Consider the following 20336-nt stretch of genomic DNA (forward strand, 5'->3'; position numbering starts at 1 on the left):
TTCAGGCTATGTCTTTCCACTGAAAATAACCTGATCGAGAAGATTCCTTTCAGTTATGCCCCATAGCTTATCTCTTAGCTGATTACATATCTAGTCCACTTAGATGGACCATCACATTAAATATAATAGTCTTTTAAGGATGTTAACTATAGACTGTTTCATCAAGATCAATTTGGCCTAGCCGTATGCACCGTAAGCTCAGAAAACTGCAACTGTAGAGGCGGAACCAAGCTCTATTCTTCTGAGTCTGTTTGGTATAATAACTGACCCTTGAAAAAGGAATGGTTCTGTTAATCCAAGTTTTCTCAGCCCTTTGCTGATGTTACCTGGGGGAAAGATTTAGTCTTCAAACCTTATTACCCCATCTAGGAAAGGATGAGAGAGGTTTAAAACCTGTTATAATACTATCTTTAAGTTTATGTTGCAATAAATGTGATTCTACATAAAATATATGCAACCATCATGATAACACTATTGTGGCCTGAGTTGAAACATTTTCCCTCTAGTCCAAAACAGAAAAATAAACTTAGCCCTTCGGTTTTATGTCCCCCCACCCCATTCTGGTTACTCCTTGCCTGGTACAGAGGTAAAAGTAAGGTGGAAAGATGGTAAAATGGCTCTGAGAGTGAAAACACTCCATAAGCCGGATGGCCAGAGTCCAGCTCCTACTCTCAAAGTTATAGGAAGAGAACTCCAAAAGTTGTCCTCTGACCTCCACACACAACACATACATACATACAACAACAACAGCAACAATAATGATAATAATAATATTAAAAGAAATAGGCATATGTAATCACTTTTTCATATTTGGAAAGGATCTTCTTCTTCTTCTTTTTTTTTTTTTTTTTTTTAAAGAAAATGAAATACAAAACCATGGTCTATTATCCAAGGCCTTCAAGAAATCAGAAGGTCCTCAAAGTTTTGCCTTTGAAAGGAACAAATTAAGGAGTCAGACTTGAGCATTGCATGAAGACCTGGAGGCCTGGGGGATTCTCGCCCCCTTCCCAAGGTCTTCAGTCATGCACTGATGATGGACAGATTGGCAAGAAAAGGATTTACTCATGTGTTTAACGTGGTTGTGTATAGGAGAGACCCTGAAATGTGCAACTCAGAGAGAGTCAGATGAATGAAACATACTCTCTAATAGGGGAGGAAAAAATAGAGCAGGGAGTTGTTGACACCTTCAGGGGATAGTAAATGACTTTTAGTAGAAATGAATGAGCCCCAAAGAGCAGACCACAGATTGGGACCTAGTTGCTCTCAGCTCTGGAGGTGGCAGCCACCAGTTAAGGAAGCAGGATGTCAATGTAAATCTGATCTTACACAGACAAAGTTTCTCCAGAAACACTGAAAATTAGATCATCATAGGAATTGATGGAGAGCCCATCTGGGTGTAGTGAGGATTGTTGGTTCCTTTTCTTCTCCATTGGTTAATGTTTCCTGGCTACCTGGTGAGGTTCCTAGGGAGGATGCTTAAGGAGGTTGGATTTCATTGAGAAGATGTTAATCTGTCAGAGAAGAGGATGTGAGAGAGTCCTTGGGTGTTTTGGGGCAGAAAAAGAAGAGAAAATTAGATAGCCCTTGCTCTGGAGAAAGGTCCCACGGCTTTCCGCTTTTCTTTTAATTCAAAAGCATGCCCAACCCATACTTTGAAGTATTGTTCTCTAAGCCTTTAAGGAGGTAGAATACAAAGAATAAAAATCAGACCAGATTACTAAATATGTGTTTCAGTTCACACCTTATACTTATAAATACATCTTTCTTCTGGTGACTTTAGAAAGATACTATGAATGACCAAGGGATATAGAGGTAAATACATATTGTCAAATACCCTGCCAAAGGGGAAAGGTGCCAATCCTTTATTAGGGATGGGTATGCGTGAATGATTAAGGACATTGCCAAGGACATTGAAGTGATAGTTTTATCCTTGAGATACTATTGGAATACATCCCAGTTTTTATGGAAGTCTGCAAAACTAACTGAAAGCAAGTGCAAGAAGTGGGTTAAGAGGCATCAGGAAAGTGTTCCGGATTCTCTCAGTAGGAGTTTTCCTGGAACACTGCCCACAGAAGAAAATGCTCTTTCCAGATCCATTAGGAGTGGACTTGAGAAGTGGAAGAGTGATGGTTTTCAGGGTTGAGGACATGGGGGAATCTCAGCTGTTTTCACAGTGTCAGTAGGATTCTCTTTGCTTCTTTGGCTCTCATTCTGTCATGATAACATACCATAGATAACACAGTGATTGTCTGCAGCAGCAGAGTGAGCATCCGGATGCTCCAGGGAAGCTGGGCATTACAGGCAGTTCCCCAAGCACAACAGTGCTGCTCATCTCCATCTTTAACTTCCTTTTTATTTATTTTTTTCTGTTTTTCATATCATGCATCTGGAACCCATTCATTTCCTTGTCCCTTTGTATCCACCCTCTGCCCTTGCAACCACCCCCTCCTCAAATAAAATTGGAGAGAAGCACATGGAAAAAGGAAGATTCTAGTTCTAGGAGCTTGTGTGACACAGTGAGTCATGCAGTAAATGCTTTTATCCATACATATTTTACTTGCAAGTATTCTTTGCAAAGGGTCCTTGGTCTGGTTTGAGGCCTCTGGTTTCTGCTACTATCAATGCTAGGCTCTCATGGACTCCTCTTGGCTGTCTTGTTGCTGCCCTGTGTTATGGAGATCCTGCAGCTTTGGGTCTGCAGGACTGATCCCTTCAGGAACTCTAGCAGATCACAGATGGGGTAGATGTAGTGTGGGCCAACTCAGAATCTGCTTCTGGGCCTGAGCAGTTGCAGGGTTGGTCAACCCACCATTCACCCCCTCCTTCCTTAGCACCTGGGTGAGCTCTCTAGCATTGCTCACCCCTGGGAGCAATGAGCAAGGGGCGTGGTCATTTCTCCCGCTTGCAAGTCCTCAGGGTCAGCTGCCCCACACTGGGACTAGCAGGGCCAGTTTTACCTCATTACCCAGGCAAGTTGCAGGGACAATTTTCCTGAATGTGAAGCCCCGTAATGGGGAGGATCAGCTCCCTCTCCCACCACAGGTAGCAGGGCTAAGAGAGGGGATCTTTCCCTTACCCTCTCCACCACATGGCAGACGAGGACTAGCAATCCTTCTCTTCCACCCCCAGGGCCAGCTCACCTGTGCCTCTGCCCACAGGGCCTCCACTGTGCTGCCCAGGCCAGGAATATAGGGACTGCTTTCCTGGTTGCTTCAGCTGGTAATGGGGAGGGTCCCCTCCCTTATATGTTGCAGGCACGGAAGGACAAGGTATACGCCGGGACATCTCTCCCCCACCCATGCCACAACATGGCAGGTGAATAGCGGGGACAACTCTCCCACACTCTCAACCTGAGGGCTGGCTCATCCACTCCTCCACCAACAGGGTCAGCTCCGCCATGCTGCTCAGATGAGCTACAGGGTCCATTCTGAGTGTTGCGGCTGGAAAAGGGGGAGGGTCAGCTCCTTTGCCAGCTGGAGGCGGTAGGTGGGAGGGGAGGGCGAGGGTATCTTTCCCTTGCTCCTACCATTATACCTAAGACAAGAAAGACAGTTCCAGCTCATGCCCCCAGGGTTGGTTCAGCCGTGCCCCCCCCCCAGCCCGCTCTATAGGGCCTACTGTGCTGCCCCACGATGAAGGCACAGGGCCCCTGAGTGTTATAACTGGTGAGGAGTAGGGTCAGGTCCCCCACCTGCTACAGGGAGCCAGGGGTGAGCAGAGCCAGGCACTTACCTCACCCATGCCACATGGGCGTGGCCTGCTCTCCCATTCTCATGGCCCCAGGGCCAGTTCTACCATGCCCCTGCAGACAGGGTTGGCTCTATTGTGCTACTCAGGTGAGGTGTAGGATCCTTTCTGCTGAGTGCTCTGCCTCATTAATGGGCAGGACCAGTTCTCCCTCACGTTGTAGCCAGTGAGGGGCAGAGCCACCTCTGTACAACCCTATCCTTTCTGTCTTCTGTGGCATGAGGAGCCATGGCCATCAACAGAGACCAGGCTGCACCAGAGCCATGAACTCAGACATGGGCCCCAGCGGCAGCCCAGGCACAGACACCACCATGGCCCTGGGTGGCAATCAATCTACTCAGCTCAGCCCGCTCCTCACCACCTCACCGCTTTCACCTCTTCAGATGTGCCGCCGTCTACAGGACAGGAACCATTCTGTCTCTCTTTCTCTCCTCCACACCACATCATATATTTGCTCACCAGAGCAGAGCCCATCTGTCTAACACCTCAAAGTCCATGTGGGCTAGTGTTTTCTTCTCTGAACCCAGGGTTAGTTTCTTCTCTGCCCCTGGCCTGAGTGTGTGTGTCCTCAACCTGTTTAGACCCTCATGGCACTGGGCAGAACCATGCTTCCTTGTCACAAAGCGATCATAGTAATGCCCCGAGGCTCCTGGTGGACTTCGTTTTGGTACAGAGATATTGCGGGAGTCCTCTCCTGGGCTAGAAAGCCAGGCTGTGATCCATTGAGTTCTGCCCATCCCAACCACATGGCATGAGGTCAAGGTGTACCATATCAATTTTTGTTCTTTGGTTTGCTTAGAAGGATGTAGCTTTCTTCTTCTTTCTCCTCCTCCTCTTCTTCCTTCCTGTTCTTCCAAAAACTTAGTTTCTTAGTAAATGAATAGTACTTAATATTTTTGTTTTTTGCTTTTAATATCTAATGTAATACCAATAGATAAAACATATTCAAGGGAAAGCTTTCTGGGTATTCTTAGAGCCTTTTTAACTATGTAAAGGGGGCTCTGGCATCCTTGTTTGAGAATTGTTCTAGAAGGTAAATGATTCCTCTGAGCCTTGGAAGAGAGCACAAGTAGCCTTATTAAAACATAAGAGAGGGAGTCATGTGTAGTTGGTACAAGCATCGGGAAGGACACTCATGGCCATGGCCTTCTCATGGCTAAGCATGAGGCAGTCTGGTAGAACTTCAGACTATGAGGGTTTTGCTTTCTTGTTGACTTTTGTTTGTTTCAGGTGGTTAGGGATAAATATAGGGCCTCCTAGTTAACATGTGTGCCATGGTGTGACTTTATATTGGCAGCTTTCTATTTTATCGGTAGAAGAATTGAGGAGAGGTGAGTGACTTACCAAAGATAATGGAGTAAGGCAGAGGTAGAATCATTTGATGCTTGTGTGTCCATCTTTGGTGATCAAACTGACCCTAGGCAGAGTCATCCATGACATCACAAATGACAGCTTTACCTCCTTGTAGAGGACAAATTGTCCAATCATTTTTATTTTCCTTTTGACAAAAGAAATAATAAACCAGGTGTGGTGGCACATGCTTGGAACCTCAGCACTTGGGAGGCCAGAGGGGTGATAGTAAGTTCAAGGACATTGTGGTCTTCAGAGTGAGTATAGGGCCAGTCAGGGTTATGTAGCAAGACTCTGTCTCAAAAAGAACAAAAACACAAGCAAAAGCAAAAGCAGGTATCCATAATACCTTGAAGAGTATGGATACCTTTTAAATTTTCTGATCAACTAGAAAAATGATAACGGCAAAATGAAATAAGTTATACCTGGGAACAATACTATAAAATAAAAGTCCAGTTATCTTTATAAGCCTAGAAGACATGGTAGCAAAGTGGAAAAAGAACACTCCAGGAAGGCCCTTAAGTCTAGGAAGTAGGTGTTTCTTGGTGGTTTTGGTGGCATGTGTGTTAGAAAGAGCATGATGTGTGCAGAGCAAGGCTGGGAGCAATGTCAGACAGCTTCTCAGAGGACCATTTTCAGTTTGGTTATTATAGTTGCCAGGGTTGAGAGATGCAGGACTGCTTGAAGCCTGGCTCTAGGATGACCAGAACAGAGGCTGCTTGAGGGAGAGAGAACTTGGGTAGAGGTTTGACAGCAGGTCCTGGGGGCAGTTGCTAGCTGCCTGTGGTGTAGTCTCTTTTCCTTAATTAATTTCAGCATCTCGTGCTGGCTGAGACCAAGTGGAAATGAATCCCTTCTCAACTCTACTTCATTTCCCTAAGCACATGGTGCTTCATGACTCTGAACTCAGTTTGCAGAAGGAATGTTAATATGAAAGACATAGTCCTCAAAATCAAAAGGAGGAAATCAGGTAACTAGCCGCTTACCAGGGCAGCTTTAGGAAGGTTCTAGACTTTTAGCCCTTGCTTGTCTGAAGTATAAAAGTTAAGTGTGTTTGCAAAGGAAAACTGGTAGAGCATATTAACTGACCTCACCTGAAAGGTTTGGATTAAAAGAAAAAAAAAAAATACATTGACAGGATTGAGCAATGAATAGTTGGACATTTGCTGCTTCCCATTCCTAACCCCAATATATAACATGGAAAATATGGTCCAACAAAACTTACCAGTGATACAACAACGACAACAAAAAAAAAAAAAAAAAAAAAAAGAAAGAAAGAAAGAAAGAAAGGAAGAAAGAAAGAAAAAAAAAAAAAAAAAAAAAAAAAAAGGGAAAGGCCCATGATCTAGGGATTTTCAAGCTACCATAAGTGGATTCAGCACCCAAATCCTAGCAAAGTCACAATATTGAATCATACATCAACACTGAGGTGTAAGATGGGTGCTGTGTGCACGTTTTGAAGGCAGGGCTTGACAGAGAAGACACATTTATATAACAAGGCTGTAACTCAGTGCTCTCAAATTTTTCTGCACATGCTATCTTAATGGAAATTTACTGGAAATTTCTTGCCAGAATAAACACATTCCTGCAGGACTGAAAGGCTTAATGTTCTTCTATTCAAGCACTCTACTTTCTTGTGTGCAGATAAACCAAATTATCTGGTATTATTAGTTATTGTACTTCTCACAGTTCACGGCTCTCATTGTGGTCTCTAACAGGGACCACTGAGCTAAAGGTAGAAAACAAGAAAATGGTAGCCAGTTTTATACTCTAATGAGGGAGGAAACAAAGCAAGGCCTGATGCCTGCATAGTTAACATGAAATAAACAGCAGCAAATTGTGTGGAGAACACAGTGACTAGGCTGTGGCTATCCAGTGGCCTGAGTAAGGAGGCAAGACCGCACACAGGTGAATGAAGCTTGTAACCCTGGAAATGGGAACATTTATGAGGGGCTGACTTTTTATTAGGGACTTAAAAATCTACAGTGACCATTGTGCCTTTGCAGTGATAATGGGGCTAGTTACGTGGCTGGGAAGTTACATACACAGTAATGTAAACAGGACAAGTGGGAATGGAAGGGAGGAGTAGCTGTTGAGTTAAGGATGGAGGAGGCTGACAATAGATGATGGAGACTGAATGAAAGATAGCTAAGCGTTCTGTCCACTTCCTCTTGTTAACTCTGCTCCTGAAGTCCACCCATCACCACTGCAAGGTTGCTGACAGGAAAAGAGGTATTATTTGTGGGACAGAATCTCACTCCATGACCCAAGGCAGCTGTGAATATGCAACCCTCCTGGCTTAGTCTACTGAGAGTACTAGGGTTTAGGGTGCCATACCCTACTCCAGGGAGAGTTCTCAGGGTTGCCTCTTTTGATCCTCACAAGCAGCATTAATAAAGCACTTAAGATCTAAAAATCCAGTTTTAATGAATAAACTTGCCTAGTAGCCAATCACAGCCCCATTTCTTCCCAAGTTCTTTGCCTTTTTTTATTTCACCAAACCATTTGGAATTCAACTGGATAGATTTGCTAGAGTGTACGGACCCGCTCCCTCACACAGTGTTAAGATCCTACTCCTTTAAATATCAGAAAGAACAGCTTGAATATGAGAATATCATTTGTGGAATATTAAAGAATTTTATATCATCTTTCTCTTTATTTTTGATATGGACAGGAAATAAAATCAGTCTAGCAAGTATTGCTTCTTAATAGTCTTCGGGAGATAGAAAAGCATTTTGAAATTAGAATAATAAAACTCCTCTACCAATTATTATCCCCATTCAAATTGTACTCTTTAAACAGAAAAGTATTTTATATGAAGCAAAGACACCAGAGATGAAAATATACCTCTTTAAGGTACTTAAGTGCTGTTTTCTTTCTGTCTGTAAATAATAAAAAATAAAACTTTCTATTTTATATAGGTTATTTACTGTATAGTCTCATAAATCAATTTCAGAAGTAGGTGGGATATGAGTATCATGAAAACTAGTTTACTTGAAGTCATAAAAATCTCATTCAAGGGCTGATAAAACAGTCAACAGGTAAAGGCCCTTGCTGCCAAGCCTATGACCAGAGTTCAGTCCATGGGACATACACCATTGAAAGAGAGAACTGATTCTTGACTTACATACTCTCCATGACTCATGAGACCTCTTCTGCCCATAACAAGTAAATGTAATGAAAATAAGTCTCATTCAATTTTTCTTTTTCTTCATAAATAACAAGAAATATCTGAGGCAATCTCAAGTTATTCAGCATTTCCAGTAATTGAGTGTTTAACCATGTTATAAGTTATTAGGTATAAACCAAAAATCCATGTATAAGTTTTAAAGTGATTTCCTCAGTAGAGTAGAGCAGAAAATTTCACAGATTAACTTCTGTGTATTTCAGCATCAAAAATAAGATAGAAATTGAAATTCACTTTATTCACCGGTGGGAGTGATTTGCTATACATTGATTGAGTTTGGTATATACATGTAATTGATAAAAATTGTATATTATATAAGATTTGTTCCATATTTATTTGTGACTAGCCAGTAATCTAGGTTCACTCTATTGCTTTCTAAATATAAAATTTCAGGTTTAAATGAATTTACTACGTGAAAGGGTAAGTTAGTAGTTGCTCCTTAATTCTTTGTCATTCTTTTCTGTAGAGCCCAAACTCAGATGAATCATCAAATTGTTTCCCTTTTGACATTACCAACCACAATGCACCTGAGTTAATGAAACAGTGGTGAACTTAAGTAGCTTCTAGGTTTCCCAGCTCAGTGCTATGTTGCTTTGGCAATGGTGCTAGTTTCTCACACTAAAATGAACCTTGTTTGTTCTGTATTTCAGTCGCAGATATGGCCAATACACCATGATCCAAGAAAGCTCTGCCAAAGGTACAGAGAAGCCTCCCTTTAATCGATCGAGTTCCCAGGATTCTTTGAACGAAGTTTCGATGGAGGACTATTGGACGGAACTAGAAAATATCAAGAAGTCTAACGAAAATCGCCAAGAAAGTCAGGAGGCTGTTGTTGTCAAAGAGCCTGATGGTAATGACTAAGTGGACAAAACATGTACATCTTAGTGGAAAATGGGTGTCTAGAAAGAAAAAGAACTTGAAGGTTACTAGACTGTAACAGAGATGAGTCCAGTTACCAGGTACAAGAGGGAGCAAACTCTCTTTATGATGATGGTTAAGCCCATTCTGTTAGAGATTCATTGAGTTTAGACTTGCTGTTTAAAATCATCCATACTGACTTTAATTCCTTCCATAACATACTAGCACCACGGCTATTTGGTCTCCAAGAAGTGTGGATTTTGATGGCGAGCTCCCCACTTAGCAGTGTTTCTGTTTTTCCATTTGTTAAGTAATTGGGTTTGTTAGAACTATGTTGGTTTGCACTCTGTTTCCTTCTAACTCAGACTTAGTTGGTGTAGTTCTTCCTGCCTTGAGAAAGAACAAATAAGTTCATTCTATTTTCCCATATATGGTTATCTTTTGAGCATTTGAGGGTATTTGTCTTGTTTCTAGATAAAACATTTCTACATCACACAAGTACATAAGCAACCCATGAGGGTGGGGTTTAGACCTCTGGTAGACCTCGTCCTGTATCAATTCAGCACAGTATCCAAATTGGAAGCAACAAAGCATGCTTTGTTGATAGGAGTGTTCATATTTGGATGGTAAAAGACAACATTAGCATTTCAGCTCCCTTAGTCACTTCTTTCCAGTATTGTTTTGTTTTGTTATTTTTTCTTACATTACTTCCCAATGGTATTTTATATACAGTTCACTACTATACTTGATATTGTGGAGGAAACATGCAATAACTCACTTTTAAAATATTTTTCTTAATTATTTCTAATTTTTTAATATTTTAAAATGAAAGAAGTCACCTTATTTGTGATGCCAGATTTTGTCATTAAAAGGGTGACTTTCTATGCTATCCATAATCTTTTTTGTATATTTTGGTATACCAGTGGATGTATAAATGCCAAAATCTGTGATCTACTAGTACAGACATCCCAAACTTACTGCCTATTGAACTACAAAGTAACTATAAATAGGGTTTTCTCCTTTGCTACAATGTTGCTTTAAAAATGCCCACAAAATATTTACTAAACTTGGAGTTGGTAGCCCATGCTTTTAATCCCAACATCCTAGCACTCTGGAGGCAGAGGCAGACAGATCTCTGTGAGTTCAAGGCCAGCCTGGTCTACAGAATTAGTTCCAGGACAGGCTCCAAAGCAATACAGAGAAACCCTGTCTCGAAAAACAAATAAACAAATACAACCCCAAAAAACCTCAAAACCTACCAATCATAATCTGGGGCCTGACTTTAGTTCTCTCTTTGAATAGGATTAGGGTCTCACTATGTAGACCAGGATTATCTTGAACTTGTAATTGTCCTGCACCAGTCTTGTAAGAGCTGAGATCATAGGTGTGTGTCACTGTACCAGGCCTGGAGACTTTTCTCAATTTAATATTTTTCAGATTGATAAAAGAAAGTCATACTCAGCTAATCTGATTTCTCATTTAATTTCCTCCCATTCTTTTCTAAATACATTATGACCCAAACCTCTCTTATTTGTAGTAATTAAAAAAAAAATACCATCTCTTAGTCTGTGTTTCAAGACAGAAGCAACTTACCAGTTGCTTGGTAGGAAACAACATGCTAGGGAAAACCACATTTAAGTCTTAGGTACAGGACTGTGCCTGTGGCTATTTGAGAAATGTTCAAAGTTAAATTGACTCACAGATGAGGAAGGAAAATGGGCATAATTCTATAGAGTCATATTTTTCTCCCATGGTATTATTAATTATTATTATTATTATCATCCCTGACTGTTCTTGAACTCACTATGTAGAGCAGGCTAGCCTCCCACTCACAGAGATCCACCTGCCTCTGCCTCTGCCTCTTGTGCTGAGATTAAAGGTGTGAGATACCCATGCCAGGTTTTTCCTAGATTTTAAATAGTTTGAGTTTTTCTTCTATTTTTAATTCACTAAATGACTATAATCATCTTGTTTTCCTTGTCATGATGTGTCAAACCCCATGCCCCTGCCCCCAAGCACTCTGGGTTTATTCACCTATAGTGTGTTTTATCTATTGAGCAGTAATGACAATGGCTGGTTGTTTTTCTTGAGTTGCTGTGGTATAGAAGGACAGAAACCAGACACTAGTGATACAGATGATAATATTTGCACAGTGTCCTGACCTTTAGTCATGAAGTACCTCTGGTGGCCCTCATTTAGTTTATAGAGGAAAAAGCAGAATTAGCTTCAGGCTGACTTGTTCAAAATGACATAGCTGTCAAGCTTCTGAAATGGGTTACAGACTCTTATGTCTTTTGTGACCTGTCATTACTTTTTTATTTCTCTCTATAAACACGGTGCTTGAAGTGACTCTATTGTAGTTTTCCATCTGTTTTTCTACAAGCTTCATTGGGTCTTAAAATACAGCATCTTTTGGTGTCTAGGAATGATTGGTTCCAGGATTTCCAGAACACCAAAAATCCACAGACACTGAAATGTCTTTTCTAGAGGCATAGAATCTGTGTAAACCTGTTTACATACCCCTGTGTATTTAAATCAGCTCTGTGTTATTTATAGTACATGATACTACATAAAGTACTATTTGATACTATATTGTGTTTAGGGAATGGCAAGAAATGAAAGGTCTATGGTCAGGCCTGGTAGGGCATGAAGGAGTTTGCTGTAGGAGATCAAAGATCAAAAATTTAGAGCCTGCTTGAGCTATGTAGTGAAACCTGTCATTAAAAAACAAACAAACAAACAAAAAAACAAAACAAAACTAGACAGTGGTGGTGCTCATCCTTAATCCTAGCACTTGAGAGGCAGAGGCAGCTGGATCTCTGTGAGTTCGAGGCCAGCCTGGACTAGAGAGTGAGTTCCAGGATGGCTAGGGCTACACAGAGAAACCCTGCCTGGGGGTGGGGTTGGGTGCGGTAGCGGAGTAGGAAAGAAGAAAATTGTTCATACCATGTTTAGTTTAGGCCCATTTAGGCCCATTTGCTTTTTATCAATCCAGATTAGTTGGCTATTCAGATGTAGCTACCACAGATATAGAATGAACCACAGCCGAATCCCTACTTTCTGTGTTTTTAATTGATCTAATTAGTTTTCATACAAACTCTTTTGTTGTTGCTGCTGAAAGTAATGTGCTTTTTAATAATTCTTAAATATCTATATTTTCTGATGTACTTATTTGAGAAAAAATAGAAAATTTAACTTGAAATTAAATAGTTCCCCAATGCCCATATATTTTGTTTTCCTAGCTACCTTGCCATATGCCTCACAAGCTACAGAGAACTGAGAAAATAAACCCTTTTGAGATTAGTGTTGGGCTCCAAGATAGCCTTGAATGTAAGCCAAGAAACGAGGCCTGCCTGTGTGTTCGCAGCACCAACTTCCTGCGCCACACGCCGGAGCAAGTTCTCTCTTCACGGCTCGCTTGCCTCTAGAAGGAATGCTGTGCCACCTCCTTAGTTAATATGCAGAAAGTTGTGTAGGTTAATTACATGTGAAGCAATTTAAAAAATTTTAATTAAGTATATATGAAATTGACCCAAAATTTGCTATCGCTTTGGCCAGAGTGGATGGCAGCTGTCCAAGTCTCAGATAATGACTCTCTGCACCGGCTCGGTTATAAAAAGAACATTTCAGTCAGGGTTTCTGGGCGTCTGAAAACATGCACCTTTTTATACTTCGTGATTTCAAAATGATCTCTTTCTTTCTTTTTCCAAACTCTTTTAGAGGGAGAACTGGAAGAAGAGTGGCTTAAGGAGGCTGGGTTGTCCAATCTCTTTGGAGAGTCTGCCGATGACCCCCAGGAAAGTATGGTGTTTTTAGCCACACTGACCCGGACTCAGGCAGCAGCTGTTCAGAAACGGGTAGAAACAGTCTCCCAGACCATGAGGAAGAAAAACAAACAGCACCACATTCCTGACGTCAGAGATATATTTGCTCAACAGAGTGAAGCACAAGAAAAAGTAAGATTCCTTACTGATAATGAAGGCAGAGGATGAAACGCTTAGACGCATCTGGACCAATCTAGTTCTTTCAGATCACCACAAACTCAATGCGCAACTGTGGGCTACCCAGGGTCAAAGCACCGTGTTGGCAGTGAAGCAATAGCCTTGAGGTTTGCCATTTGAGAAGTGAGACACAGTTCAAACTCAGTGTGATGATCCTGTGCTAGGCAGGATGGAGTCCTGGGAGCATTTAGATGTGCCTGTCACAGCACTGGGTGTGACAGGGTGGTGGAGAAGGCCTACACAGCCTCCCTGCCAGTTGTTTCTGATAAAAAAGGCAGAGGTGGGGTTGAGGGTGGTGAGATGGGGGAGTTATTCCTTATCTTTCTTTTTGTCTTTTCAAGACAGGGTTTCTTTGTGTAGCCCTGGTTGTCCTGGAAATCATTCTGTAGACCAGGCTGGCCTCTAACTCACAGAGATCCCTCTGCCTCTGCCTCCTGAGGGCTGGAATAAAGGCAAGCATCACCACCTTCTGGTCCTTATCTATTACTGCGTGAAGAAAGCTTTTAATTTGCCACCCCCTCAAGGATGGGTGGAAGTGGACTATGAGGAAAGTGATGGCACCTGAACTACGAATGCAGTTGGGACCTTGAGATGTGAAGGGCTCTTTGGGTCTGACTCTAGGCACCTTCCATTGCCTATAGATTTGCGTTAACACAAACCCAGATGGTTAGTGTTTTCATGGAAGATGCTGGATTCGGGTAGAAACAAAAGACTGGCAAATGAAGAGATTTTAGCGAGATGGTAGAACTAGTAGACCTCTGTGTTCCTGAACAGTGCTGTGCAGAACAGCTGGTTGATAGGTCATCCATGGCTCATCTATAAGGAAATAAGGAGTTTGCATTGGATTGAAATGATCATACTTATGAAAGTCTTGCTCCCAACAAGAAAAAGTCAGCTGAACTAAATAGTGGTTTTATGAACACAGAAAATTTGCCTTCTGGCCCTATCAGCTCTGATTTAGAAAACTCAGTGAAGTCACTGGGAGGGTAACAAAAGGATTCTTGAATAATGATTATAATGACAACATTAGCAGTAGTAATTGCTGCCACAGCTACTGAGCTAACTGCTTCACCTGCTTTATCTCATTGAATCCACACAGCTGTCTTATGAGTGAGGTGTTATTATTTCCATCCTATGTCTCAGGTTCATAGACTTTAAGTAACTTGCTCAATGTCCCGTAGATGCTAAACCCAATTTTGTCTGACTTTAAAGTGTTCTCTCTTCTGCTGTATTTTCACTTCCAAACATGACTCTGATGCTAAGCAATCTGAATTTGACAATCCATTTATTGTATAAGCAAAGGGCAATAAAATTTTCATGATTCTTCATAAAAAGTGGAAGAGGAGAGTTTATATTTAAGGCACTGTTCTGGGGATTGTTGTTACATAGAGAGCCTTTACTTTTTGCGACCATTTCATTCTTCTGCAAAAAATCCTTCCAGTTACAGACTATTATTCTGCTTGCATGGTCAACTGTGGATCAAATGTGGCCCATTTACAGGAATTCAACATCACTAAATTGCTTCAGGCACTTGTATAAGTTGCTTGCTTTGCTAGCCAGTGGTTATTTGGGACATCTACCAATGCTGAAGTATGGACTAGGTTTCAATTATAGAAAAATGAATGGTAAGGCTATGCAATGTGATATTTCCTTCCTAATTAAAAAGCATCACTTCCTCTCTGGCCCTGCCCACCTAGAAAACTCCGAGGAAATGAAAAGCAGGAGTGGTCAATGAGCTGAACCTTAGTGAATATATGGTGTGGGATTCCTAACAGTCTTGAGGACAGTGTTGTTACTTGGTGTCACTTCTGTGACTGTGTGACTTGCTTTTCTTCTTTTATTGTTCTGGGCCTCTAACTTGTAGGTAAATGACTTCTTGGCACCAGCCTTAGTGATTTTTGTAAAACTATAGGTGGGGAGAAGGGTGCTTTGTGGGTAACAGCTTGAGGTTAATTGTGTTGAGAGGGTTTCTGTAGTGAGATAGTTCTGTAGCACTGACCATGCCCATTGGGGGGGGGGTGGAGCCATGGGCGGAGTGACCTGTGGAAGGAGGTGGGAGGGGGCCAGGAAAGGCGCTCTCTTTCTGGTGTGACTCAGACAGGAGAGGATCAGATCCGGTTGTCGGACAGGACAGGAGAGGATCGGGTTGAATTTCCTGGTGTTCATCTGTCTAGGTTGTAAGTTATTTCTCCCTGAATAAACATCTATTCGGCCTATTTGTTTATCCTGATCCTTATTAAACCACAATAAGTTTCTTTTTCCAAATGGTGAGTTGGAATCCAGTAGAGTGATTATCGAAAATAATGCATTCAAATCGGTCTCTTTGTATGGTCGGCCGAGACTCCCTTACCCAACCCTCCTAGAGCCTTACCTGGAAAGAATTGCTATCTGACATGGGTGGAGTGAGTCCTGGCTCACCATGTTCATCAACCCCTGAAGGACTAACTTATAGGTGTCGTGGCTCATGGCACCACTCCCTTTGTAAAAAGAAAAGAATTCTTTTCAATATATCAATGCCTATCGCAAGTCTAGCAGTTGGTTTAATTTATCTCCCATTTCTTCTTTAAACAACTTATTTTGTGTGTGCATACTAGTGCATATGGTGTGTGCACATGTGTATGGAAGTCAGAGGTCAACACTGAGTGTCTTCCTCAATCTTTCTTCACTGTATTTGTTGTTGTTGCTGATGATGTAGACTCCTTCACTGAACTCACAGCTAAACCAGTTTAGTGACAATGGCTGACCAGAAAGCTTTAAGAATCCACTTGTCTCTACCAGATGCCTATAGCCCCACTGAGGTGTTCACATGGATGTTGGGGTGTAGATTTAAGTCTTCATGTTTGTATGACAAGCATATTAGTCCTTGAGCTATCTCATTCTTAAGATTGCCATCTATCTATCTATCTACAAGGTCTCACCCCACAGCCCATCCTAGCCTTGAATACATATCGGTGAACATGGTCTCAAACTCATGAGACTCCAACTGCCACAGTCTCCAGAGTTCTGGGATTCCAGACATAAGTGAAATTCACATATCGTATGATCACTGATTAAAGCATAATACACAATCTGGCAATGATTGCTTGTGTGATGCTGGCCTAGCAACAGAGTGAAAAACTGTATCAACAACAAGAACAAAAATATGGAGAATTGTTTACTTCACTGGTGTAGTCACCAGTAAGCAGCCATTGGTCCAGTAAATAAGGCCACGCCAATGCTTATGCAAGAGACCTTAATAAAACGTTGTAGATCCCCCACCCCAAAATAAACACAAAGTAGGAGGGTACTTGTTTGGGACAAGAAGGTATCCGATGAAAGTGAGAGGGAATAAGAGATGGTCATGGGGGTATTGAATATAATCAAAATATATGCATGTGTGCATTTATAAAATTATTTTAAAATCAATAACAATAATCTAATGATTTCTCTATCATCATAATCAACTATAACACATTTTATTATGCTTCACATAGAAAAGTCATATCCATCAGTAATTACTCCTTATATTCTCCTGAATACCCAGGCAAACAAGTATCTTCAAGTCTGTGTGATTTGACTGTTCTTGACTTTCCTATACATGGAATCCTAACATATATGGATCTTTGTGACTATTTTTTTGATATTGCATAATATTTTCAGAGTTTATTCATGTAGAAGCATGATTTTTGACTTTATTTTCTTTTGTAGTTGTTGTTAAATACTGTGTCATAGTGTGTGAGTAAACAACATATATCCATTTATCCCTGGACTTTGCTAACATTTCCCCTTCATCTAGATAGTGGTGTTTCAGATGACAGGGACATTCTTGACATCTCCGATGTTCCCAAATGTACTTGGTATATGTCTCACTGTTATGAGTAAACATACACTTACTTGCTGGATAATTGTCTATTGATTATAACCATGGCAACTTTCCCTCACTGTGACTTGGATCAGTTTTGAGTGCATTTCTCATTCTCTGAAGGTTATAATGGGATTATTTACAACAGTATTTTCTCTAGTTGTGAGTTGCAGAGGACTAAATGGTTCCTTTTCTGTGTTTAGTCTCCAGGTGGCTCAGAATCGCTCTCAGCCAGAACGAAAGAAAATAAATGCCAAGGAAAAGATGGTATGTGGACCTGTGCTCTTGATTGTTCCCTTTGATTACTATAATAAGCAGCTGTAACTCCAACACATTGCCTCCATCCTACTAAGCAACTGCTATTAAAATACCAATGTAAGGTTAGCATAGATAAATGTGTGGTTCTGAATTCAGGGTTGGCCCTTTATCATTTTTATGTGTATTCCCATATGATCCAAACTTATATATGCATCTTCCTGTTTATCATATCCAAGATAGCATGCAGAGCATTTTGCTTTATTCAGTACACTCAAGAATTCCACCTGGTAGGTTCTGCTCTCAATCCGTTTTACAGATGAGAGAACTCAGGGTTAGACTTCGAAGCTATATGTTCCCAAGACCATACATCCAGGATGTGGAGTTAGTGCCTTGCTCGTGAATCATAAGCTCCAAATCAATAAATGGTTTCATTTTTCAGGAATTTTAGAGAAACCTTTAAGAAAAAAGATTTTTTAAAATTGATTATAATTCTCTTTCTCATGCATTTTCACATTAAACATTTATTCAGGGATGGATTAGAAATTCAGTGTCTAGAAGAAAATGAGTATGAAGATTCTATTAAATATCACCAAGAAAAAGGTTAATGTCTTAGCTGAGGCCCTAGATTGAAGCTTTTAAAAAGTAATCCTCTAGTTACTTAAGAAATACTGACATAGATGACTAGTGTGTTTATTATGTTCTCAAGCCTTAGCATCTGAGGCATTTGTGCATGGTAGTGGTGCCTTGGGCTTGGAAATAGCAGAGTTGTGGAGTGGCTGTCAGATAAACCAAAGGACTGGGAAGCATACCCAACTTTCTTCTAGAAATCATTCATTAGGACAAGGTTGTACGGGAGGTTTTAGAAATCTGAGAGCATATATCATCTTTGCTTTGTCAGAATTTTCTCAATACTTCACTTGTACCCCTGCTTAAAAATATGAAGGGATGCAATACACACACGGACATCATGAGACTGAGTGTGCATGTATTCAGGAACACACACACACATACCCTATAAGAACACTGTTTTCTTCCTCTTCTATGGAGGCCTCTGTAGCTACATGTTGTGTCAGAATGAACTGTTGGGTATTTCCCCCTGTCTGTGTGCCAGCAGACACTGAGGTGGCAAGCAGGCTGGCTGTGCCTGCCAGCCCTAGCCTGCTGGAGAGCTGGGTCCTCAGAGAGACAGACGATTCTTTTGTGCCAGTGTCAATATGCTTTGGGCTTTGAAGAGGACTGCCGCCGGTTGTTTAACAGATATCGAGGAAAACATTGTCCTTTCTTCATGTTGTCCTCTCTTGCTCGAGATCATAATGTTGGCTGTGTCAACAAAGGTTCTGTGTGGCAAGTCCATTATATGAGCACTTTCAGACTGAGCTTACAGTAGGCAAGGGGGATGTGACAAACTTGTGGCTTGATTTACATCTGTTTCTGCTGGAAGGCTGAGCAGTAGGAATCAAGCTGCCAGGCAGAGTACCAGGAGACTGCGCATAGCCAGTCAAGTGCCCAGGTAGCTACTGCTGCTGTATCTATTTTGGGGATTCCCTACTCTTGCTTATCAGCAAACTAGTGGTGATTTGAAAACATTGGACAGTTCAGAAAGAAATGACAACAGTTTTTGTTTTGCTGTTGCAGTGGCTGTGATAAAACACTAATCAAAAGCAGCTCGAGGGAGGAAAGAGTTGAGTTGGCTTATAGATTACAGCCCTTCATCCAGGGAAGCCAAGGCAGGAACTCTGACACCATTGGGGAGTGGTGCTCATTGGCTTGCTCCCAGGTTCATGTGAAGCTATGTATCTCATGCAATTTGGGATACCTGCCAAGTGATTGCACTGCCAACAGTAGGCTGAATCCTAGCTCTATCAATTAGCAATCAAGGAAGTTCCCCACACACATGCCCATAGGCCAATCTGATGGAGGAACTTTTTCCATCCATGTTCCCTCTTTCTAAGTGTCTTTAAGTTGACAATCAAGCTTAGCCATAATGTATATGCATGGCAACATTATCTGGAGTTTATAAAGGAAGGCTGGTTGTGATTAAAATCTCAAAACACGAGTGTCAGTCTAATCTAAATGTTTTCCCTGTATTTGAGTTTTTAATTTCACTCAAGACGACATATTTGGGGGCAGGGGAGATGGCTCAGCAGTTAAGAGCACCCTGGTCCTGTTCCCAACACCCACAAGGCAGCTCATAACCATCTGTCACATCAGTTCCAGGGAATTTAACACCCTCCTCGGGCACTGTATGCATGCAATACAGAGACGTGTATACTAAACAGTAATACAAATAAAATAAAAATGACCTTTAAAAGACAGTTTTAAACTAAAAAGTAATAGACTTTAAATGTTGAAAGTATTGATATATTTCACATTAACTCACTTTCTTCATTCTTTATAAAATTATACAACTCTATGAAAGGCCCAGTATTTGTATTTACTTAGATATATGAGTATGTTTATAATTTAAACTTTTCATAGTGATTTGTATATTTTTAGTTTCGGTTTCCATGAGAGAAGAAAAATACTTTCCCCCACTATTTTTGTCTTTTATGTGTGATTAGCAGTTCTTAAATGGTTTACAGAATCCCAGGAAATTGTATGGAGGTGCTCTTTTTTTTTAATTTATTTTTTACATTCTAATCCTAGTTCTCCCTCACTCATTCCTTCCCTCTCCCTCTACTTTCCCCCACCCCACCTCCCATCAGCTCCCTGGAGAGGGTAAAGTCTCTCCTAGGAAGTTTACTAAGTCTGCCCCACCATTTCATTGAGGCAAGATCAAGGCACCTCCCCCTGCTCCATCGCTGTGTCTAAACTGAGCAAAGTATCTCTCCATATAGAATGGTCTCCAATAAGTCAGATTGTGTACTTGAATTAGATCTTGGACCCACTGCCAGTGGCCTCATATATTGTCCCATATGCAGCCATTGCCATCTACATTAAAGGAGTCTAGTACAGTCTTAATGCTAGCTCCACATTTGGCAGACCTGAGTCAGTGATCTCTCACTAGCTCGGGTCAGCTGATTCTGTGGGTTCCCCATTATGGTCTGGACTCCTTTGTTCATATTATCACACCTCCCTCACTTGGATTGTAGTT

At 41.3% G+C, this 20336-nt stretch overlaps 1 protein-coding gene across 4 annotated transcripts in view; it reads left to right on the plus strand.

Annotated features, from left to right (window-relative positions):
* Nucleotides 1-20336, plus strand: part of Arhgap18 (Rho GTPase activating protein 18) — a 205936-nt gene that overhangs the window by 127213 nt on the left and 58387 nt on the right. For all 4 annotated transcript variants that reach the window (XM_051175462.1, XM_051175463.1, XM_051175461.1 and 1 more), the window contains exons 2-4: nucleotides 8935-9134; nucleotides 12863-13098; nucleotides 17188-17251. In XM_051175462.1, the coding sequence (XP_051031419.1) occupies nucleotides 8935-9134; nucleotides 12863-13098; nucleotides 17188-17251 (500 nt within the window). The remainder of the gene's footprint in view (nucleotides 1-8934; nucleotides 9135-12862; nucleotides 13099-17187; nucleotides 17252-20336) is intronic.

Source organism: Phodopus roborovskii, unplaced genomic scaffold (genome assembly GCF_943737965.1).
Source record: "Phodopus roborovskii unplaced genomic scaffold, PHOROB, whole genome shotgun sequence".
Classification (NCBI taxonomy): Eukaryota; Metazoa; Chordata; class Mammalia; order Rodentia; family Cricetidae; genus Phodopus; species Phodopus roborovskii.